The following is a 21,857-nucleotide window of genomic DNA, read 5'->3' as shown; positions in this document are numbered from 1 at the left end:
CTATGGTGGCATCAATGTCGGCAATGATGGGTGCCGCAACATGCCTAGCCACAGCGGCTGAAGACTTGGCGTTAGGGTAGATCATGGCACAGTAGTCTTCAGATAGGACGTAAGGCTGTTTGGATTTCACGTTTCGGGCAAATCCCCCAACCCACACTTTCAGTGTGGCCCGAGCCGCAGTCTTCTGCTCCGGGGATGCCTGAAATAATAGTGGGAATTACAGACAGGAAGATTCCCGGCGGTCCTTCAAGACCATAGAAGTCTTACTAAATGGTGTATGTATACCAAAAAAGGTAAAATAATTAGAAAGGCAACATAGCCAACGGGACTCACCGAATCAGATCCGAGGGTGGTGATGAGGTCAAAACAGACCATACAGTTATCAGGGTGCCAGACCACGATGTTCTCCAGCTGAACTCCGCAGAGGGCGTGAGACCTACATACGGTATGGCCACAAGGCTGATGAAGAACAGCCGCACAGGCCGTCGTCTGACAATGCACCATCTATAAAAAGAATAGTATATGAGAAACTGTAATTCTCTTAAGTAGGGGCGGGTCCGGAGGACCCGGGACTAACATAAGTCTAACTTAAGACTAGAGCTTAACTGTAATACTCTCAAGTAGGGGCGGGTCCGGAGGACCCGGGCCTAAACATAAGTCTAACTTAAGACTAGAGTATAGCTATCCATTCCGGTCGAGCCGGGATCATAAAACAGGATGCAACAAAGAATTAAGACACATGGTGTCTGATTTCCCGGAGCGAGGTTAAGCCCCGGGCCGGGAAATAAAAGTATATCCATAAACCAATACATATAGGAACTCCGGGATAGTGATCTGTCATATATAATCATATATAATCATAGGAACTGTTATAAATTAATAGGGGGGCGGAACTGTAGATAAGAACCGCCAACCGAACCCGGAGGGTTTCGTATAACATAATAAAAGTGTGATAGGTGAATATAAAATAGGGTGCACCTGGATCCTACTCTGTTGACCGGTGGCCAACCCATCTAGACAGAGACGAAACCGCCGGGACACCCGGAGGACAAAGTCCATAAACACTGAACTACCCCCTCTAAAAGGAGGGAAGGCAACGGTCCCCTAGGGGAGGGGGGAGAGAAGCCTAGCCACCAACCTAGCGAGAGGGGGAGCTTGGGGGAGGATCACGTGATACGGAGCAGCAGGGCTACCAACTGACGATCCCCAAACACTACCAGACAGATCATACGGAGTAATAAGCACAAATATTCATTATAATAGTAATAGCGTTGAAAATTATATAAATATACACATAAAAAATTTAGGGCAAGGCATGCAACATAATAAATAAATCCCAAAGGACAACACCTGATGGCTTATATAATAAAATTGCCGCCTAGTAACGAAGGTCGGCAAGCCATATACGATACGTAACTTGATATCGGCCCTAAATATGAACCACAAGGGTTCTAAACGCTAAATAATGAATATCCACAATAACATATAAAAAAAAACTTTTAACTAATAATAAAAATAATACACTTAGTAACACCGCGAGTGAAACTAAAAGCTCTCAAAACAGGAGTACCAACTGTAAGCGGAATCGAGCAAGACCGAGATGATCGAAGAGAATAAACTCCTATAATTTAAATATTAAACGATCTAGATTGCTCAAAACACAGCAAAACATAGCTTGGTACTTAACTTAGACGGTGTCTCCTGGGAAACCGATGAAGAAGCCATAATCCAGTGGAAAATAAGGCAAAATACGAGAGCACAAAAAAAAAAGCGGGTTACAACACAGGCGTGCTAAAAAGGAGTTGAGTTCTGAGCGGATGCAGAGTTGCTGGTGCCGAGTGAGGTTGAACGGCTCTCCTCTATTGGGGTCTTTGTCGTGGATGAATCTAAATAGTGCGGGACCTCTGGATTATACGCCCAATTTTATACCGACACCAATAGGTGAGCGAGCTAGTTAACCTAGCACTCCTTTACATTTTTTCTCTGGTATATTTAGCAGTAAATTACCTAAGAATAAGTGCTAATAGGAGCTTATTCACTGGCCGGCACAGGTTCAAGCCCAGAAAACCATTTAGTCCAAATATTTTGCATGATAGAAATTTTGAGCCTGGCTCAGCTATACTGTATAAAAATATACTGATTTTATATGCATTTCCTTTCTATAGAATTATAATCAAAATGGATCTTATTATACTGATTAATTAAAGTGACATTACACAATATCACCATAAATATCTCTAAAATGGAAAAGATATTTCACCTTGCCAGAGTTGTCATGCCACACCCTGAGGTACTGTAAACTCCCCAAGGCTCCTGGAACTGCCATCACAAAGATGTCTATGGCATTTCTTTTAAATATTGGACGTGATGGGTCGTCAAAGGTTCTCACGCTAGACTCTGCCTCATCTCCCGAGAGAGTGAATTGAACTTTGCTCTTTGTGGCAGCTTCTTCATTACCTCCAGTAAACACCATGATCTCATAAAGGTACTGGAAATAGAGAAAATATATGGGAGATAAGTGAATTTTATATTTTTAGGCAATAAATATAATACTGTATTATTGCACATTCTGGAGTGGGAGTGCGCTATTAACAACCATTGCACAAGACAGATGTTCAGTATTCTATGTATGAAGGTGAATGTTGTATGATTAATGGCTTAATGTGAAACCTACTTGTTGATTGGCTGAATGAAATCTAAAAGTGATAGGGGCCAATGACTTTACATCTACTGTATGTGGTGTGATAAAAATTTATACAAATATATAAGTTATTGTTTATATGGTAATGATTCAAAACTGCAAATGAGTTTCTTGACTTTTTCATATATCTAAATATTGTTATATAGCACTTGATTCACATTAAAATACTGAAAAATATATAATTCTTATGAAAAATCCTAGTTTGATAACCAATGACAAGATTGTTAGGTTGATGTTGAATATTATGTGCTGAGTTTCTATATACTAAAATAGGAAAACAACAAAAATAAATCTTGAAGTTGAAGCCATCTTAAAAATGTAAGGGAATTATATCATTTGGAATTATTGGAATCTTAATGGTTGGCATATAATATTATCTATTTGTGTCATCGAAACACCAGATGGCTAAAGAAATTTAATTTGCTTCTTGGTGTAAAATCCAGACTGCATGTGTCATAAAGCTCCCTTGGTTTTCACATTACACAACCTTCAGGTAATCCTGTCTTATGAAAATATCAAAATTACAGTATACAAACTTTTTTTCTTTCCTTTTTAGGCTCGTCAATAGACTATCAGAAATTTGATGATGAATTAGAATCATAGCATAACATAAAATTATTCAAAGAATTTGTTAACATGCAGAAGGGCATTTAGGTGCTGATAAGGGTAATTTAAGACAAAGCTACCCTTGAACCAATAATCTAACTTAGTTCTCTGATAAAAACACATTTCTATTGACCAGGTGAGTTATTTTCTATGTTAAATTCTATTGCCAATAAACAAAATTAATTTAGTCAACCAAAAAGAAAATCCTGCATTCAGAGATTTATTTTTGCTTAAACTAATAATGTATTCAAGAGAATTAACTTAATTAGGGTTAAGAACATTATTGATTTTATAAATTAGTATACACTTATGAGGGAGATAAGGTCTCAACAGATGGGAAGTAGAATTAGTAGATCTTTTTTCCACCTCTTACAACAATCTGTTCACTTTATTAATGAAAAGATTGGAAAACGTCAAAGTATTGGTTGTTTTATAAGTATCAGCATTCGATGACGTGGTATGCTAGAATAAGAGTCAACAGAACTTACTAGGAGTAAATATGTTCAAATATATTCATGTAATATGAACGCTGAAATGGTGATCCGCATCTGAGTCAATCTTTTCCTCCATATTTTTCTCGCCTTCATGACTCTAGTCTAGAGAAGCTATCAAATTGGATTCTTAATACCTCTCCTTTTATCTATTACTCTTTGTAACTGCAGTAGACAAGCGACTTGTTTCTGCAGATGAGGTGCTATCGCCTACATTAACACTGCTAAGTAAAAAGCAAGATTAGCTAGGGGTCGAGCCTACGCCCGGCTGATCTCCACTGCCGTTTAAAACATGATGCAATTGTTTTCAGCTCTATTCAAAGCTCTTGAAGAACTATTAGAAATCTCCATTTCCTGTTCCATGGGAACCCTCTGATACACTACATCATCAACAAAGACATAAAAAGGTTTCTCATGAGTGCTTACTTCAGTGGGTGGAGGGATATTAGTTATAGAATGCCAGGTCGGTCTTCTAAGAGCTGACCAGGTTTCAGAAATGCGAGTTTCGCAATGGAAAGATCTGAAGTAATTGAGAAAGCAAGGCTTGAGGAGAGGGTATCAACACTTATACAGTGCTGTGTACCAACAGAACCCTTAACTTACTGGTACATCAGAAATGATGGGCACAACTTGAGGAGTTGAGAGAGAATTCAAAAGACAGCAGGTTATGTTATCATTACTGGCTTTGCTTAAAGACTTGCAAGCCTCTTTATATTGAACAAACAATGCAAGATTAGTAAAATCCAGATGCAACTCATTGCTAACTGCCCTAACAAGCTTGGTAATAGTAAGTGCGACATTAACAACCTTACCCTCATTGTAATCAACTAGTCTAGACTTCTCTGGCATTTCCCCAAACTATAAGATAATTTTCTTTTACGACTGAAATCTTTTAGTCATTTTCTAACTGAATACATTTCTTCCTAAGAGGAACTGTGCTCACAACGATAATTCAAATCCCACTTTTGTCCCTGGCATGTGACACAAAGAAAATTAAGATCATTATTGCCCAGCAATGAATTCCTTGAGAAACCTTACCAGGAATGCAAAACAAAACCAGAAGATCTCCCTTATTAATTCTTGATTCTTAACACCGATTTATTAATAAAACTCACTAAATCACAAAATTACTATTTGGAGCGCAGGTAGGACGACTACCAATAAACATGTTGACGGAGAACTGAAAGACAGAGGCGACAAGACTTACCCATGTGTAATTATTGGCATACACCACCACATAACAGCATTACTCCACTAGAGGGGGAGGACTATCATAAGAAAAGAAAACATGACATTTTTCAGTTCTAGAGTAGACGTTGATATTTAACCAGCTTTGAAAGAGAAGCAATGTGAAAATCTGGGAAGGCTCATAGTAAAAGGGTAAAATTGATCAACAACCTTACCTTATCTCTAGGATCATTATCAGGCAAAGGTGTTGCTCCTAATTTGGTAAGATCTTCTTTGTCCTTATATCTTCCCCAGATAAGAACCATTATGTATATGCAGAGAGAGGCAATCATAGTAATGATAATAGTTGGGTTGTCAGCAGCATCTGAGGGAAAAATTTAAAGGGTATAATTAAATATTCAATCAAAATCTCATCTACATATATGAGTAAGAACTAAATGTACATAACTAAAAACAGGGAAATTTTTTTTCAATGTAAACTATCTGAAATAAATTACATGATGAGATCAACCAAAATAACTTGGTTAGCTAGATGAAAGAAATAAAATTCACACTGTTTTACCTCATGAAAAACATAACCACACATGAGGTTAAGAAATCATTTAGTTGTATGGTCAATGAGTGACTAACAGAAAATAAATTTGTTGATTACACATCTTCATTTTGATCAACTTACTCATGTTGAGAAGTTTGTTAAAGTCAATCGTATTTGGTTGTGGGAAGAATCCTGATCCAAATGAGGTCAAATGATTGCACGAACAGATGGTGTGAGTGTAGTTAGCATTTAGTACCTACATAAATAGAAATAAACTTAACTTATAAATGCTTCTGTTAATTTTCAAACACTCCAAAATATATACATCTACTGGTTATATCCATTTATAATCTATGTTATAATTATATCTACATATCTCTTTTAAAGATGTTAATTGATAATACAGTAATGCCCAATTTGAAACCTGCCAGTGAACATAAGTGAAGTATTCATTGGGCATTTATTTATATTAATAGAATATATCATTAACTATTTTAAATATACATTCAATTGAAAGTCACACTGGCTATATTTGGTGTTATACGCATTTACTGTAACTATAATATATATGACTCAAAATTACTACAATCACTTATGTACTGTATAATATACAGTATAGCTTACTCTACAGCCATCACTATCCCATGATTGGGTTTCTCCATTATAAAAGAGGCACGATGAAGTATAACTTCTGACTGTGAAGTTGGTTGACCACTGTCTTGTCATGTTGGTTGCTGTAAGGTTGTACATCTCTGGTTCTTTCCAAAAGGTCTGGAAGAAGAATGATTTCTTTTATTCTATATCACTAAAAGCAACAGTGGGTAGTGTGTTGTTTACATGTAAAGATACATAATTTAGTTCTTCCTTTTTATTATACTTATCACTTTATTGTATACATTGATAAAAAGTATTTGTATGTAATCATTATACTATATGAAAAGAATATCTAAAAAATTGAAAATTGATTATGAAATGCATGGCTTATCATTTGTAAAGATAAAGGATAAATTGATAAGAAAGCTTACATATCGTAGTAAAAACAATGAAATAAAATAAATTGCTTTTAACATACCATGGACAGTTTGTTGCCCAACAATATGAGAAATTATCAATGTAAGAACTCTGTACTACAACAAATAATGTACAACTATTACTATCAACATAGTCTAAACACCAGTTATGTAAAATTACTGTGGTATAGTACAATATCTGATTGTTCATAGTTCAAAAATTATTATTGCCAACAAAATCCAGTAGATTATTTTGTGGTAAAACTCATTACAGTAGGCGCTAATTTCCATTACTGATAACTAGTAATAAATTCTGCCTTATGTACAAAGTTCATAATTATCTTACAGAAAAAAACAGTACAGAGATGCTCCCGCTTCATAGTTTTCTAGACTTTCATACTTGACACAAAATTAGGTAAAGCACATGCTATTATACAATACAAATATAAATAAATAAAATAAACTTCAATGCTCACCTCATCATCTGTCTCATTTGCAAATTCACCAACACATATGTAGTATTCTCCAGTGTCGTTTCTCGTGAAATCATTGGTTAAGAATATTTCATATTGGCTGTACCTGAGAATATGAAGAAAATTAACAAGTTGATTTACTTTCAAAAGGGCCATTAATAAAATGACTTAGCTTATTTAATAAGAATTTAATAGAAAATACACCGCAGGATTATAAGTTTTTATAGTTTATATATAATAGATTTATTTCAATGTTGTTGTTATTTTTAAACTCCTCTTGTGGTATATTTCATTTCCTTTCCTCAATGAGCTATCTTTCCTGTTGGAGCCCTTGGGCTTATAGTATCCTACTTTTCCAACTAGGGTTGCAGCTTAGCAAATGATGATGATGATGATGATAATGATGATGATGATAAGCTTTTCCTGGTGTCAAGCAGTTTCCTTCAGCTAACTCTTCTGAACAGACATTCAACTGACACCCCCATGTGACCAAAATGTAGACCAGATGTAATAAGGGAGCCAGATAAATGTTTGAATAATGACCAGCAGGGACTTCTAGAGGATGCTTTTCTTTATTTCATTGGTCACACATCTAAGTTAATTAGCGGCTATTACTGTATAAAATGGGGGGAATAAACATCAAGTAGGGGAGAATTATTTATTTACTTAATATAGCGCATTATTTTAACAAGCAGAATTAATAAAAGAAAATGGGATGAATAAGTCTTTATATACTGTATGTAAGTCTTGTTTCTTTGTGACAACAGTTTTTGTCCGCTTTTAGTTAAATTTGGGCAAGGAGAAAAGAAAAGGTATTTTCAACGGGTAAAAAAGAGATATTGCAACAAACCCCAGTTGAAAGATTTTCAACAATTGATATAAGTTACATTTTGTTAGCACGTTCATTACATATTTTATTGCTGTTGTGTATGAGCAATTATCCCATAAACAACAGAGATTGATATATGTTCTAAATGTATATGCATATTATAATTATCATTATTACTAACTGTGGCCGCGGGGGCATAAAAACAATTAGAATAGCGCCAACGTTATCCCTGCGTGTCGTAAGAGGCGACTAAAAGGGACGGGACGAGGGGGCTGGGAACTCCCTCTCCTGTATCTACATCCTGTGAGACATCGACAAAGAGATGGAGCTGGGGAGAAAATGACTGCTCCCCGCACTCTAGTTTTGGGGTGTTTGAATGTGCGTGGATGTAGTACGATAGAGAGTAAAAGATGTGAAATTGGAAGTATGTTTAGGAATAGAAGGATGGATGTATTGGCCTTGTGTGAGACGAAGATAAAAGGAAAGGGTGAAGTGATGTTTGGTGAAATGTCTGGTAGTGTCTGGGATTGAAAGGGGAAGAGCGAGAGAGGGTGTGACTTTATTGCTGAGTGAATGGATGACAGGTAAAGTAGTGGAATGGAAGGAATGTAAGGGTTAGGTTGGGAAGGGAATGTTGGGCGTTTGTCAGTGCGTATGGGCCAGGTAGTGAGAAAAGTGAAGAAGAGCGGAATGAGTTCTGGAATGAATTAACTAGGTGTGTAGAAGGACTGGGTAGAAGGAATTATGTAGTTGTCATGGGTGACTTAAATGCTAGAGTGGGCGCTGGAGAGGTAGAAGGTGTCATTGGGAACTATGGCGTACCAGGTGAAAATGAGAGTGGTGAGAGACTGGTAGATATGTGTGTTGAGCAAGAGATGGTGATAAGTAATAGCTTTTTCAAAAAGAAAGATAAAAATAAGTATACATGGGTAAGAATGGCAAATAGAAGAGTAGTAGAAAGGGCATTAATGGATTATGTGTTGATAACTAAAAGAATGTTTGGTAGATTGAAAGACGTGCACGTGTTTAGGGGTATGGCTAACGGTATGTCTGATCATTTTTTGGTGGAAGGAAAATTAGTTGTAGCAAAAGAGTGGGGGAATAGAGTAGATAGGGTTAGGAACGAAGTGGTGAGAGTGAGAACGGGTGTAAGAAATGAGTTAGCAGCTAGAGTGGATATAAATGTGTTGAGGTGGTTTGGCCATGTTGAGAGAATGGAAAATGGCTGTCTGCTAAAGAAGGTGATGAATGCAAGAGTTGATGGGAGAAGTACAAGAGGAAGGCCAAGGTTTGGGTGAATGGATGGAGTGAAGGAAGCTCTGGGTGATAGGAGGATAGATGTGAGAGGCAGGAGAGCGTGCTAGAAATAGGAATGAATGGCTAGCGATTGTGACGCAGTTCCGGTAGGCCCTGCTACTTCCTCCGATGCCTTAGAGACCGCGGAGGTAGCAGCAGTAGGGGATTCAGCATTATGAAGCTTCATCTATGGTGGATAATGTGGGAGGGTGGGCTGTGGCACCCTAGCAGTACCAGCTGAACTCGGTTGAGTCCCTTGTTAGGCTGGGAGGAACGTAGAGAGTAGAGATCCCCTTTTTTGTTTTGTTTCATTTGTTGATGTCGGCTACCCCCCAAAATTGGGGATAGTGCCTTGGTATATGTATGTATGTATGTACTAACTAAGCTATAACCCTAGTTGGAAAAGCAGGATGCTACAAGCCCAAGGGCTCCCACAGGGAAAGTAGTATGGTTGACAGGCTGTTGTTAAACCTCACGATACATGACGAGAAACTATTATAGCATATGTTTTTCCTATTTTTCTTATTTGAGATTGGAAAGAATATTTATAAATTTCAATGATAACCTCATTTACTTTAGTGTTTAGTATAAACATTTGAAACTAATAAAAAAGTAAATTTATAAAATAAAGAAACTACATAGGAACACAGTTTTACAACTCAATGGTTTAAAGCAAAATCTGGGGAGAAATAGATTCTTGTCCCACAGTAAGGAGTGTGTATCCTTTTCACTATTGCAAAAAATTCTGAAGAACAACAAAAAGCTTTCATCAGCAAGTACAATAACGATACGAGCGCCGAAGATATAGCTAATATATTCAGCATGAACAAAAGCAGTTGCTAGGTGAATTCAGCACCATAGAGAAGCATAGATATTTCTAGACTATATTTTTCACTGAATAACTTGACAACTTATTTCCTTTCCTCACTGGGCTATTTTCTCTGTTGGAGCCCAAAAGCTTATAGCATCCTGCTTTTCCAACTAGGGTTGTAGCTTAGCTAATAATAAAGATTTTAATAATTCCAGGGGGACTTATTGAACCTGCTCCTTCAATGCAATTAAAAAAATATTTAAGATAAATTGTTACAGTTGGTAAGGACTGTTTGTATTTAAACATAATGGAATATATCATGATTTAGACAAAATAGATCATTTTCATTTAGTCTTAATTTTTATTTGCTTTAATTGATTCTATTATCAAATTATACAAAAAATATCAAACTAATTGATATGTAGACTATAAAAAACAAATATGATATGAATTATATATTTCGTAAAGTAATGCAATATATTATACATAGGTGTACCGTCAAATTAAATGTAAAGCGTATTTACAAACTCCGGGGTAGCCGGAGGGAGAAGAAAGGTCCTGAATAATTATTGTGAATAAAAACACACTTGTAATAACAATGGCTATTGCGGATATGGCCGTGGCCTGAGACCGCAGTAAGGGCCACCGGAGGGTCGTATCTAAACAATATGAAGCCCGTCCCATGCAGTAAACAATATATAAATATAACAATAGAACGAAAGTCATTGAGAATCCCTCAAGCCGGAGTAGAACTCAAGGCGGAGTGGAAAACGTTCATAAACTACTCCCGAGCCGTAACGGGGAGAGGATGAAACACGGACCAAAATAACGCTAACAATTGAAAAGTCAAGAAAAATAAATAACTCGTAAGTTATCATCCACCCAGAAGGGGAGAGGTGAGGGAGGGAGAACCCGTTGAACGCACAAAACGGAAAACGGGAAATCCGCTCAACCACCGGAGCTAAGAAAGAAAACGAGAGAAAGGGGTAACTCGTGACTGCGAACAGAAAACAGGGACCCCAATCTCTCGCTCTCTTGGACACAAAAACAGGACTAAAAATCACACAACACTATTATAAACGTATAAAATAAAAATGTACATCCATATAACACTACGATCGAAGAATAGCATCTGCTAAAACTTAAAATAAATAGCACAGTCGAGTGACGAACGCCTCGGTGGGGCGGGTACTAAACAAATACAAAGCTAGATCGCTATCTCGTTCGTAGGCTGGACTTGCTAGCAAAAAGTACCATGAGCATAAATACACAAAAAAATAATAACGGTTCTAAAGGCATAAGGCCAGGGACTTAACCAAGAACCTAAGTGACAGAGTACTAAACGGGCAGACAAAGATGAATTCCCAAACAAGTGAACAAACAATGGCCGCCATGAAAGGCCAGACGGGAATAATAAAACAGACTATACTGGATATGAAACAAAAGCCCGGTACAATAAAAAAACTGTCAAAACAAACTATGGTACTTAACATTGGAATGTGTGAAGATGGAGCTTCGGACATGACAAAATAAATCCACGATTGACAAAAAAAGACCGAGAGCACCACAAACAAATTCAACACTTAAGATTCCAAAAGAAGGATGACGTTCAGATGGCGCTCGCGTCGTGGCGTGGTGGTGTGGCGCTGGTGCTTGGCTAGGGCCGTTGTATCGGCCCATCCCTTTGACGAAGGAATTAACTAAATGGAAGACAACCTGTGAATAGTGGTTTTCACGCGCCTTTGCTTTATACACGACACCCAAAAGGTGCTCGCGCGAGGGTAGTAACCTCAGCATTCCATGCTTTTATCTTTCTCTGGTATAATTGGAAGGTTTTATCAGAAAAGATACATAAGAAGGACTCTTTTCACCGGGCGCCACAGGTCGACCCAGAAAAAACAAATATGATATGAATTATATATTTCGTAAAGTAATGCAATATATTATACATAGGTGTACCGTCAAATTAAATGTAAATTGAAAAATTAAAGGATGTACTAAAATCTTGTGGCCTAATTGGTAACATCTCTGCCTGGTGTTTGCCAGTCAGGGATTTCGAGTCCCGCTGAGACTCGTTAGTGACATTAGTGTCAGCATCCTTACCATCCTTGTGAGCTAAGGTTGAGGGGTTTGGGGGAGCCTATAGGTCTATCTGCTGAGTCATCAGCAGCCACTGCCTGGCCCTCCCTGGTCCTAGCTTGGGTGGAGAGGAGGCTTGGGCGCTGATCATATAATATATGGTCAGTCTCTAGGTCACTGTCCCTTGCCTCTGCCGTTCATGAGTGACCTTTAAACCTTTAAACCATTATGATTTCATAATGGAACAGAGTAAAGTAGCCAGTCCTTTGAATGTAGCACTGTATGATATACTGTAATCACAGGTATTAATAACATTAAGGTTAATAAAGAAATGTAAAAATAAAGAATTTTCCACTTACTCTTCAGCAATAGTTAAGTTAGTGAGTGGATCCATGGTGTCGAATAAAGGCTGTGAAACATTTGTCACCCGTGCTTCAGTTTTCGGGTTAATCACCATATCATAAAAGACTAAAGTCGCTTTAAAATATTTCCTGTAAAACAGAAAAAATTATATAGTATGAATTTAATAACTATGACAAAGGAATTTGTCTCTGAATTGAAGTAGTTTTCTTTTTAAATATTGGTACTGTGACTTCGCAGTAACTGCAAATTCCTGCCATTCACAATAAATATTGTAATCCCTTTAGTGAATAAAAAAGTTGACATCAACTTCCCTACATAAATATAAAGAACAGACTTAATTCTCACCTGACGAAGACTATAACATTAGCCTCACTTCTCTCAAGAACCAGCTCTATGTTGACAGATGAGTCAGGTTGAGTGATGTTCAATGTTGTGCAAACAAGTGGTCCATCTTCTGGAATTGACTGGGCCATGACTTCATTTGGATAAACAACCTGAGGATCTGAAAAAAAAACAAAAAAACACAGTAACATGAATTACATAATAGAATAATCCAGATGACATAATTACTTTACATATATAGGCAAATATTTAATCACTGTAATTAGCCAATAATTGCCAGCCATCATGCTCTTATCTTTCAGGCAGTAATATCCCTAATTCAAGAACGCTACAAGGAATTGTTCCCTAAAGATCTTTGAGGCATATACTCATACAGTAGTTATATGTACTGTTCTGTACTTGTGGTTGTCTGATTTTTAATAGCTTAAATTACAAAGTCCTATAACTTTCATTTCTATGAACCTCCACTGAAGTTCATATTGCTATTCTCTCGGTGGTTGCCTTATATCGACGTTAACCACGAAAATTAAAATTTCCCATTTTCTCTCCTTTCAAAAGGCTTAGGCCTCCAATACAGTACTGAGACAATCTGGTGGTAAATAGCAATAATCACAGAGTTGCTATGCAGTGCTGTACCTGCTTTAGTCAGTCTTCTCATTGTCTTGGCTGTGTAAACTCAACATTTAGTTTATTTCCTCCAGACTGTGTTAAAGTGTTATAAAAGTATTATCATATTGCATTAGTGATCATATGTGATATCTTCTCTTAGATTTGTTAGTAATTACTATGTAGATTGTTCAAGGGAGTTATTTCTGGGCAATCACCATCCTCATTCTTTTTGTGTTTTATGTCCAAGGGCTGTATTGGGACTTAGATAATTGTTGTGAGGAGCACGTAGGCATTACTGTTCCTCTTATAGAAATGTGTGAAAAATGGTTACTGATCAGATTAAAATTTCCAAACATAAACGAAAACCAACTTTTAGTTTAGGCAAAAATCCTGAGTAGTCTAGACTAGTTGATTACATTGGGGAAGCTTATGATAATTCCACTACAGCCTTTAAGCTTTCGAACTTTGACAGTAATGGGGTTCTTAAGATCTTGTCATATTTTGTTCAGTCTAAGAAGAACAACAGTCTTTGGGCAATGGGCAAGTTTCTAGCTTAACCTGCCCCATTTCAAACCCTCTAGCTCCTCAAGCTTTGTCTAATGATAATGAAGTGAGGAACCTTCTTAAATATCTCTCCTTTATAATAACTCTTATAGAAGAGAAGTTTACAAGTCCTCCGGATATTGATCTTATTTTGGATTACCTATCTTGTCATATATCAATGAATAATCAACAAAGAAATTACAAATTATTTTGAGGAATTAATGAGATTTGCATTCATAGTTTTATGCAGTTCATTACTTCAGTGCTTTGATAATTTTCAAAGATTTAATTGGGAGCTGACAGAAAATTATTGAGAAACCGAAAAGGGGTTGCTGTATATACAGTCCATGACTGAAACGTGTAGCAAGTCTTGACAAATTGTAGGTTATTTAAAGGAAATGGTAGCAGTTCTCTTGAATTCTTGACATACAGTATCATTAAATGTCACATTGTCAATCTATTCATATCAGTCCTAAACAATTTGTAAGTACATCATAATAATTCATAACTATGGCATAATCATATGTGGATATTCAAATTTCATAGAATGTGACTTAAGATTTGCCAACACATGTGCAGTACTTCTGGCTGGATACAGATTTTTCTGAAAATAATTGACATGTTAGGCAAATTTAATGACCTTGAAATGGGCTTATTAAATAAAGAAGAGGTTTGTTGTTGTACAAACTTAAGTTTCTTTTATAGTTCAGTAAGTAAATGATTCAAATAGTAGTACATATAAAGAAAATAATACTTTCTACACAAAATTCTTTTTAACATCATAATCACATATCTTTAATGGAGAAGATTTGACTGGCTTTTAGTGACCAAATACAGTTTTCAATAACGTACTAATTCCATAAAACAACCAAACTTACCACCTTGAAATGATTTACCCGTAACGGTTTTGATATGTTTATTCTATTAATACTCTACACAGTACTCTAGAAGTTTTATTCCAGCTGTGACCAAGTTGTGGAATGATCTTCCTAATCGGGTAGTTGAATCAGTAGAACTTCACCACTTCAAACTTGCAGCAAATGTTTTTATGTTGAACAGGCTGACATAAGTCTTTTTATGTTTATACATGAAATATTTGATATTTAATGCTGTTAATACTTTTGAAATATTTTATTTTAATCGTTCATTACTTCTTATATCATTTATTTATTTCCTTATTTTCTTTCCTCACTGGGATATTTTTTCCTGTTGAAGCCCTTGGGCTTATAGTATCATGCTTTTCCAACTAGGGTTGTAGCTCAGCTAGTACTGTAATAATAATAATAGATAATCTTCATTTTACACGACTTACCAAATACTTGTGTTCGAGACTTTTTTCTTGATCCACGAGGAATATAGATTATTATTTCACTCTCAGGGTCCAAATCCTCCACTGGTATCACTTTCACATCCACAGCTGATATTCTCTGTAGTAAGTTCAGTTGCATAGTTTTGGTAGTTCGATCTAACTTCTCTTTCGCACCAGCTCCAAAAGACTGTAAGATAGTAATGCTTATTTAATTTCTTAGAAAGAACACTTCATTAACCATTTGAGTGCCATATATTGTATTCCAAGGATTGTTACTCCTTTCAGTGTCATTGTATGTATTTTACGTCTAGTGATTTCAAGTTTTTTTTTCTTTTATTATTTTCCTATATGAACATTTTAAAATAAGGTGATAATTATCGTTGTTTTACTAGTCGTTGTAAGATATAATAATCCACATTGAATAATATGATTTCCCTATAGGTGCTTATGTATCTTACTTTACTCATTCAAGTATCGTAAAAGTCCTGTATGATGTATACTGCACCATGGCATCTTTCTAAAAACAGTTTTAATAACAAAAATTTGTTATTTCTTTATTCACCTGATGTGCACATTGCTTCTCTCTGAAAGCTCAGCTTTATCAATATTTACTCCTAAAACTAAAAAAATTCCCATTTTCTTTCCTTTCTATAAACATATGCCTCTTCCTGTTCTGATGAAATCTCAAACTTTGACTACAGGTTTTCCCATTTGTTTGCTTTGAACGGGAACCATTACAACTGTACTAGGGAAGCGACTCTTTTCTCCAGCTGAGGTACTACCACCTACATTCACACTATTCAGGAAAAATAAAAATGTGCTAGTGGCCAACCCTACATGAGAGTGACGTGCACTGACATCCAAAACATGATGTGACCTTACAGCTTGAGCTGAAACTTTAAAAGATTTATGTACTATAGGTACACTTTTTCACAGAAATCATACGACAGACGACACCATTATTATATGAAACCAGTGGTTGTTCAAAAGCGCTTACGTCAGCAAGGAGAAGTATACTAGGATCCAAGATACCAGGTTTGGCCTTCTACCTTAGATCCAAAGGTCAATCAGACTGGATTGCATATTAGGTAGGATTTCACAGTATAAATACTTGAATTAATTCAAGAATGAGAAACTCTTAGAGAAACTCTATAATGCTCTATGCAACATTAGAACCCTTACTGACTGGTGTACTAGACAAACTAAGCAAAATCTGAGGAATTAGGCTAGGGTTAAAACTGGGCAGGATAAACTAGAATCTCTGCTTTTGCTCGAAGACTCACTGGCCCTCTTAAATTAAACAAAAGCAGCCAAAGATGACAAGAGTGGAAGCTCATTACTGTACTATCAAAGCCTGAAAGCTCATTAATGGCTGGAATAGCATTATTATCATCATCTGCATTGTAATCACCTAACCTAGTCTTCTTTGGATTTTCTCCTGAAATAAAAGTTGGTTTCCTTTTATGTTTGAAACTTTAATCTGGTTGGAAACAATCTACACACACTTTTCTATAATAGGAAAAGTGAGACCTACACACTCCTCAAAAGAATGGCTGGAAACCCAATATTGTCCCAGACACAAGATACAGAAAATGAGAACCATAATCACCAAGACATAACTCGCATTCTCGCATGAAAGGCTACCGACCGAAGCCGCACACTGCTCGGCCAGGTAGGCTAACTAACACTGTCCAAATAGCCTAAATAAAAGACAAAATCATGCCAAAACATTGAATTAGATGTCCAGAACACAAAAATGAGACTACAATTAGTATGAGGAACTAATTGAAAGTCGGACAAAACAAAGAGATCACAAGGAAGCGACAATGGCCGCATACACACCTGTAAGGGAGCGTCAACAAAGTGGCTGAGAGAAAAACCAACAAGGTTATTAAATGAACGTGTGTCGCTATCTAGAAATCCCAAACAGACAAATATAATACTCAACTTGGGAGCAGGGATCTCCAAAACGTCTGACATCTTCAAAAACACAAAAAAAAAAAAAACACAGAGCTATGAAAAAAACGTCTGAACCTTCACAGGTGCTAAGGAGGAATAATGGGAGAAGGATTGGTAGTGATAGTGGTGGGGGGGGGGGGGGGGGGGGGGCAGTAGCCGTAGAGAACGGCACCTCGTCGTATCGGGGATGTTGAGAAAGGAGAAGACTAATTGGTAAGGGACCTCTGGTAGTGGTTTCAACACGCCCCAGTTATTATACCCACACCCTATAAGGGTGAGCGAGCTGGGTATATATTCCTGGCATTCCATGTAACTTTTTCTCTGGTATATTTAGCAGTATTTATACCTTAGAAATGGTGCTATAAGGAGCATTTCACGGAGCGACACAGGTTGAGCCCAGAAATAATAATAATAATAATAAAACTCCTTCACAATCTGGAGCGAAGTAAACACTTATCAATTACAATTTGACAAGAAGATTAAAAAAAATGCATTGGTCGCTGACCCAATTGAGATTATTGCCATTAGCCACTAGACTGTCTCAATACTGTACAGTACTAGAGGCTTAAGACTATTGAAAGGAGATAACAAATATTTAAAATTTCGGGATAAACATCGATATAAGCCAGGCTTTGAGAGAAAAGCAATAATAAGATCAAGGTTTTTAGAAATAATAATATAATACAAACTTAAAACAAGATATTCTACTGAAAATAGTTTCTCTTACCTGTAATATTGTGGGCCAAGCTATAGCTTGAATACCCACAGTAAAATTGCCAGCTTCTGTAGATGAACAATTTCCTGGGGCTTCCTTCTCTTCTTTTAATATGTCACATATATCAGGAAACTCATACAATCCTCCTCCTTGCCACAACTGATATCCCAAAAGTTCCTCGGCTTTCATCCTTGATTAGATGAAAGATCATGTAATAAAAAACATTCTCTAGTAAGCAATGTAAAAAAACAATTAAAAACATGTGTAAATTATGCATATAAAAAAATTGTATTATGTTATTTTTATTAATAAAATAAATTTTTGAATATACTTACCCGGTGATCATATAAGCTGTCAGCTCTGCTGCCCGACAGAAAAACCTAAGGACAAAATACGCCAGCGATCGCTATACAGGTGGGGGTGTACATCAACTGCGCCATCTGTCGAGCAGGTACTCAAGTACTCCATGTCAACACAGAACCAATTTTCTCCTCGGCCCACTGGGTCTCTATTGGGGAGGAAGGGAGGGTCCTTTAATATATGATCACCGGGTAAGTATATTCAAAAATTTATTTTATTAATAAAAATAACATTTTTCAATATTAAACTTAGCCGGTGATCATATAAGCTGATTCACACCCAGGGGGGTGGGTAGAGACCAGCATAACATGTTGACATTATTATGAGCTAAGTATTTTGTATTTCATTTTAGCAGTTATTCAAAATAACAAACATAAAATAAATAAGTACCTGGTAAGGAAGTCGACTTGAACAATTACTCTGCCTTTTTAAGTACATCTTCCTTACTGAGCCTCGCGATCCTCATAGGATGCTGAGCGACTCCTAGGAGCTGAAGTATGAAGGGTTGCAACCCATACTAAAGGACCTCATCAAAACCTCTAATCTAGGCGCTTCTCAAGAAATGACTTTGACCACCCGCCAAATCAAGTAGGATGCGAAAGGCTTCTTAGCCTTCCGGACAACCCAAAAACAATAATAAAACATTTCAAGAGAAAGATTAAAAAGGTTATGGAATTAGGGAATTTTAGTGGTTGAGCCCTCACCCACTACTGCACTCGTTGCTACGAATGGTCCCAGAGTGTAGCAGTTCTCGTAAAGAGACTGGACATTCTTAAGATAAAAAGACGCAAACACTGATTTGCTTTTCCAATAGGTTGCGTCGATTATACTTTGCAGAGATCTATTTTGTTTAAAGGCCACGGAAGTTGCGACAGCTCTAACTTCGTGTGTCCTTACCTTCAGCAAAGCTTGGTCTTCCTCATTCAGATGGGAATGAGCTTCTCGTATTAACAGTCTGATAAAATAGGATAAAGCATTCTTTGACATAGGCAAAGATGGATTCTTAACTGAACACCATAAAGCTTCAGACGGGCCTCGTAAAGGTTTTTAAATAGAACTTAAGAGCTCTTACAGGACATAAGACTCTTTCTAGTTCATTTCCAACCATACGATAAGTTTGGAATATCGAACGATATTGGTCAAGGCCGAGAAGGCAGCTCGTGTTTGGCTAGAAAACCAAGTTGTAGAACATGTAGCCGTTTCGGATGAGAATCCGATGTTCTTGCTGAAGGCATGAATCTCACTGACTCTTTTAGCTGTGGCTAAGCATATCAGGAAAAGAGTCTTAAAGGTGAGATCTTTCAGGGAGGCTGATTGTAGCGGTTCGAACCTGTCTGACATAAGGAATCTTAGTACCACGTCTAAATTCCAACCAGGTGTAACCAAACGACGCTCCTTCGTGGTCTCAAAAGACTTAAGGAGGTCCTGTAGATCTTTATTGTTGGAAAGATCTAAGCCTCTGTGACGGAAGACTGATGCCAACATGCTTCTGTAACCCTTGATAGTGGGAGCTGAAAGAGATCGTTCTTTCCTCAGATATAAGAGAAAGTCAGCTATTTGAGTTACAGAGGTACTGGTCGAGGATACGGATACTGACTTGCACCAGTCTCGGAAGATTTCCCACTTCGATTGGTAGACTCTAAGGGTGGATGTTCTCCTTGCTCTAGCAATCGCTCTGGTTGCCTCCTTCGAAAAGCCTCTAGCTCTCGAGAGTCTTTCGATAGTCTGAAGGCAGTCAGGCGAAGAGCGTGGAGGCCTTGGTGTACCTTCTTTACGCGTGGCTGACGTAGAAGGTCCACCCTTAGGGGAAGTGTTCTGGGAACGTCTACTAGCCATCGAAGTACCTCGGTGAGCCATTCTCTCGCGGGCCAGAGGGAAGCAACTAGCGTCAACCTTGTCCCTTCGTGAGAGGCGAACTTCTGCAGTACCTTGTTGACAATCTTGAACGGAGGGAATGCATATAGATCTAGATGTGACCAATCTAGTAGAAAGGCATCTATATGAACTGCTGCTGGGTCCGGGATTGGTGAGCAAAAAATTGGGAGCCTCTTGGTCATCGAGGTTGCGAAGAGATCTATGGTTGGCTGGCCCAGGTGGCCCAAAGTCTCTTGCATACATCCTTGTGGAGGGTCCATTCTGTTGGAATTATTTGTCCCTTCCGACTGAGACAATCTGCCATGACATTCAAGTTGCCTTGGATGAACCTCGTTACTAGTGAAAAGTCTAGACCTTTTGACCAGGTGAAGAGGTCCCTTGCGATCTCGTACAATGTCAGAGTAGGTCCCTCCTTGCTTGGAGATGTACGCCAAAGCCGTGGTGTTGTCCGAGTTCACCTCCACCACTTTGCCTTGAAGGAGAGACCTGAAGCTTTTCCAGGTCAGACGTACTGCCAGTAGCTTCTTGCAGTTGAAATGCATTGTCCTTTGACTCGAGTTCCATAATCCCGAGCATTCCCTACCGTCTAATGTCGCACCCCAGCCTACGTCCGATGCGTCCGAGAAGAGAACGTGGTTGGGAGTCTGAACAGTCAGGGGAAGACCCTCTCTAAGGTTGATATAGTCCTTTCACCAAGTTAGACCAGACTTTATCTTTCCGGAAACCGGGATCGAGACCGCTTCTAGCGTCTTGTCCTTTTTCCAGTGAAAAGCTAGATGGTATAGAAGAGGACGGAGGTGTAGTCTTCCTAGTGACACAAATTGATCCACAGATGACAGTGTCCCTACCAGACTCATCCACAGCCTGACTGGGCAGCGTTCCTTCTTCAGCATCTTCTGGATGGATAGCAGGGCTGGGGGTTGATCGTCTTGTTCAGCAACGTCCTCATCAGAGGGTTCCTCATCCGAAACTGATGAGGAAACGGCAACGGAGTGGGCAACGTCTGACTCGCTGAATCCGGTCGCACTGGTGGATGCGTGACGGAGCCGGACGCAATATCATGGCACTACTGCACAGTCTGTGAACTGTCAACAACCATGGGTGCGCGAGGAAGTACAGTAGGGTCCCGAATTACACGTGTTCTAATTACGCGATTCCTCAATTACGCGATCGATAGTTTTTAAAAATTAATTTTCCTGTATTTGCGAGGAGCATTCTAAATCCGCGAGTCAAGCACCGCGAAGCGTAGGAAATCTATTGTTTTCTTAATTGTATTGGGGGGGGGGGGTGATGGTTCCCCGATGTCTGAGAAGGGGGGGGGGGGAGAATGTGAGAGAAAGATTTCTGTTCAAACATTTTAAGACTAGTTTTGGATAAAAAATGTTAAGGTTTGCCCATCTGTTGTGTGAACTTGTCGCTAGGCCTAGCCTAACTGTCCAACACCTATATGTATAATATTCCATATTTGTACTAATTAATTTTTATACTTACGTTGTGATTATGGTGAAAAATCCTTATTCATTAAACTTTAAATTAAAAACCATCAAAATAAAGACTATTTTATATCATGCTACTGCCAAACATGTCACCACAACCAAACCCATTACTTTGTTTAGTACGTTCCATCGCCGATCATAACGAACTCTCTAACCAATTTTAACATCTGTCTATAGGTTAACTTTTGCGGCAAAAGATATCTTACCAGGTACTATGTAATAATAATGTTATAATTAATGTTTTATTTATCCTTAGAAAATCAAAAT

The 21,857-nt window shown here is 37.8% G+C and overlaps 1 protein-coding gene across 1 annotated transcript in view; it reads right to left on the bottom strand.

Moving 5' to 3' along the window:
- The window catches only part of LOC137629431 (polycystin-1-like protein 2), a 137,846-nt gene that overhangs the window by 77,198 nt on the left and 38,791 nt on the right, over window positions 1–21,857 (bottom strand). The window contains exons 14-22 of the mRNA XM_068360679.1: window positions 17,872–18,049; window positions 15,189–15,372; window positions 12,728–12,884; window positions 12,379–12,510; window positions 7,008–7,110; window positions 6,146–6,292; window positions 5,663–5,777; window positions 5,202–5,350; window positions 2,261–2,488 (exon numbers count right to left, since the gene is read on the bottom strand). Coding sequence (XP_068216780.1) covers window positions 2,261–2,488; window positions 5,202–5,350; window positions 5,663–5,777; window positions 6,146–6,292; window positions 7,008–7,110; window positions 12,379–12,510; window positions 12,728–12,884; window positions 15,189–15,372; window positions 17,872–18,049 — 1,393 coding nt within the window. The remainder of the gene's footprint in view (window positions 1–2,260; window positions 2,489–5,201; window positions 5,351–5,662; window positions 5,778–6,145; window positions 6,293–7,007; window positions 7,111–12,378; window positions 12,511–12,727; window positions 12,885–15,188; window positions 15,373–17,871; window positions 18,050–21,857) is intronic.

This window comes from Palaemon carinicauda, chromosome 2 (genome assembly GCF_036898095.1).
Source record: "Palaemon carinicauda isolate YSFRI2023 chromosome 2, ASM3689809v2, whole genome shotgun sequence".
Classification (NCBI taxonomy): Eukaryota; Metazoa; Arthropoda; class Malacostraca; order Decapoda; family Palaemonidae; genus Palaemon; species Palaemon carinicauda.
Note: the sequence above shows the minus strand (reverse complement) of the source record. Positions and strands in the feature narration are given on the sequence as shown.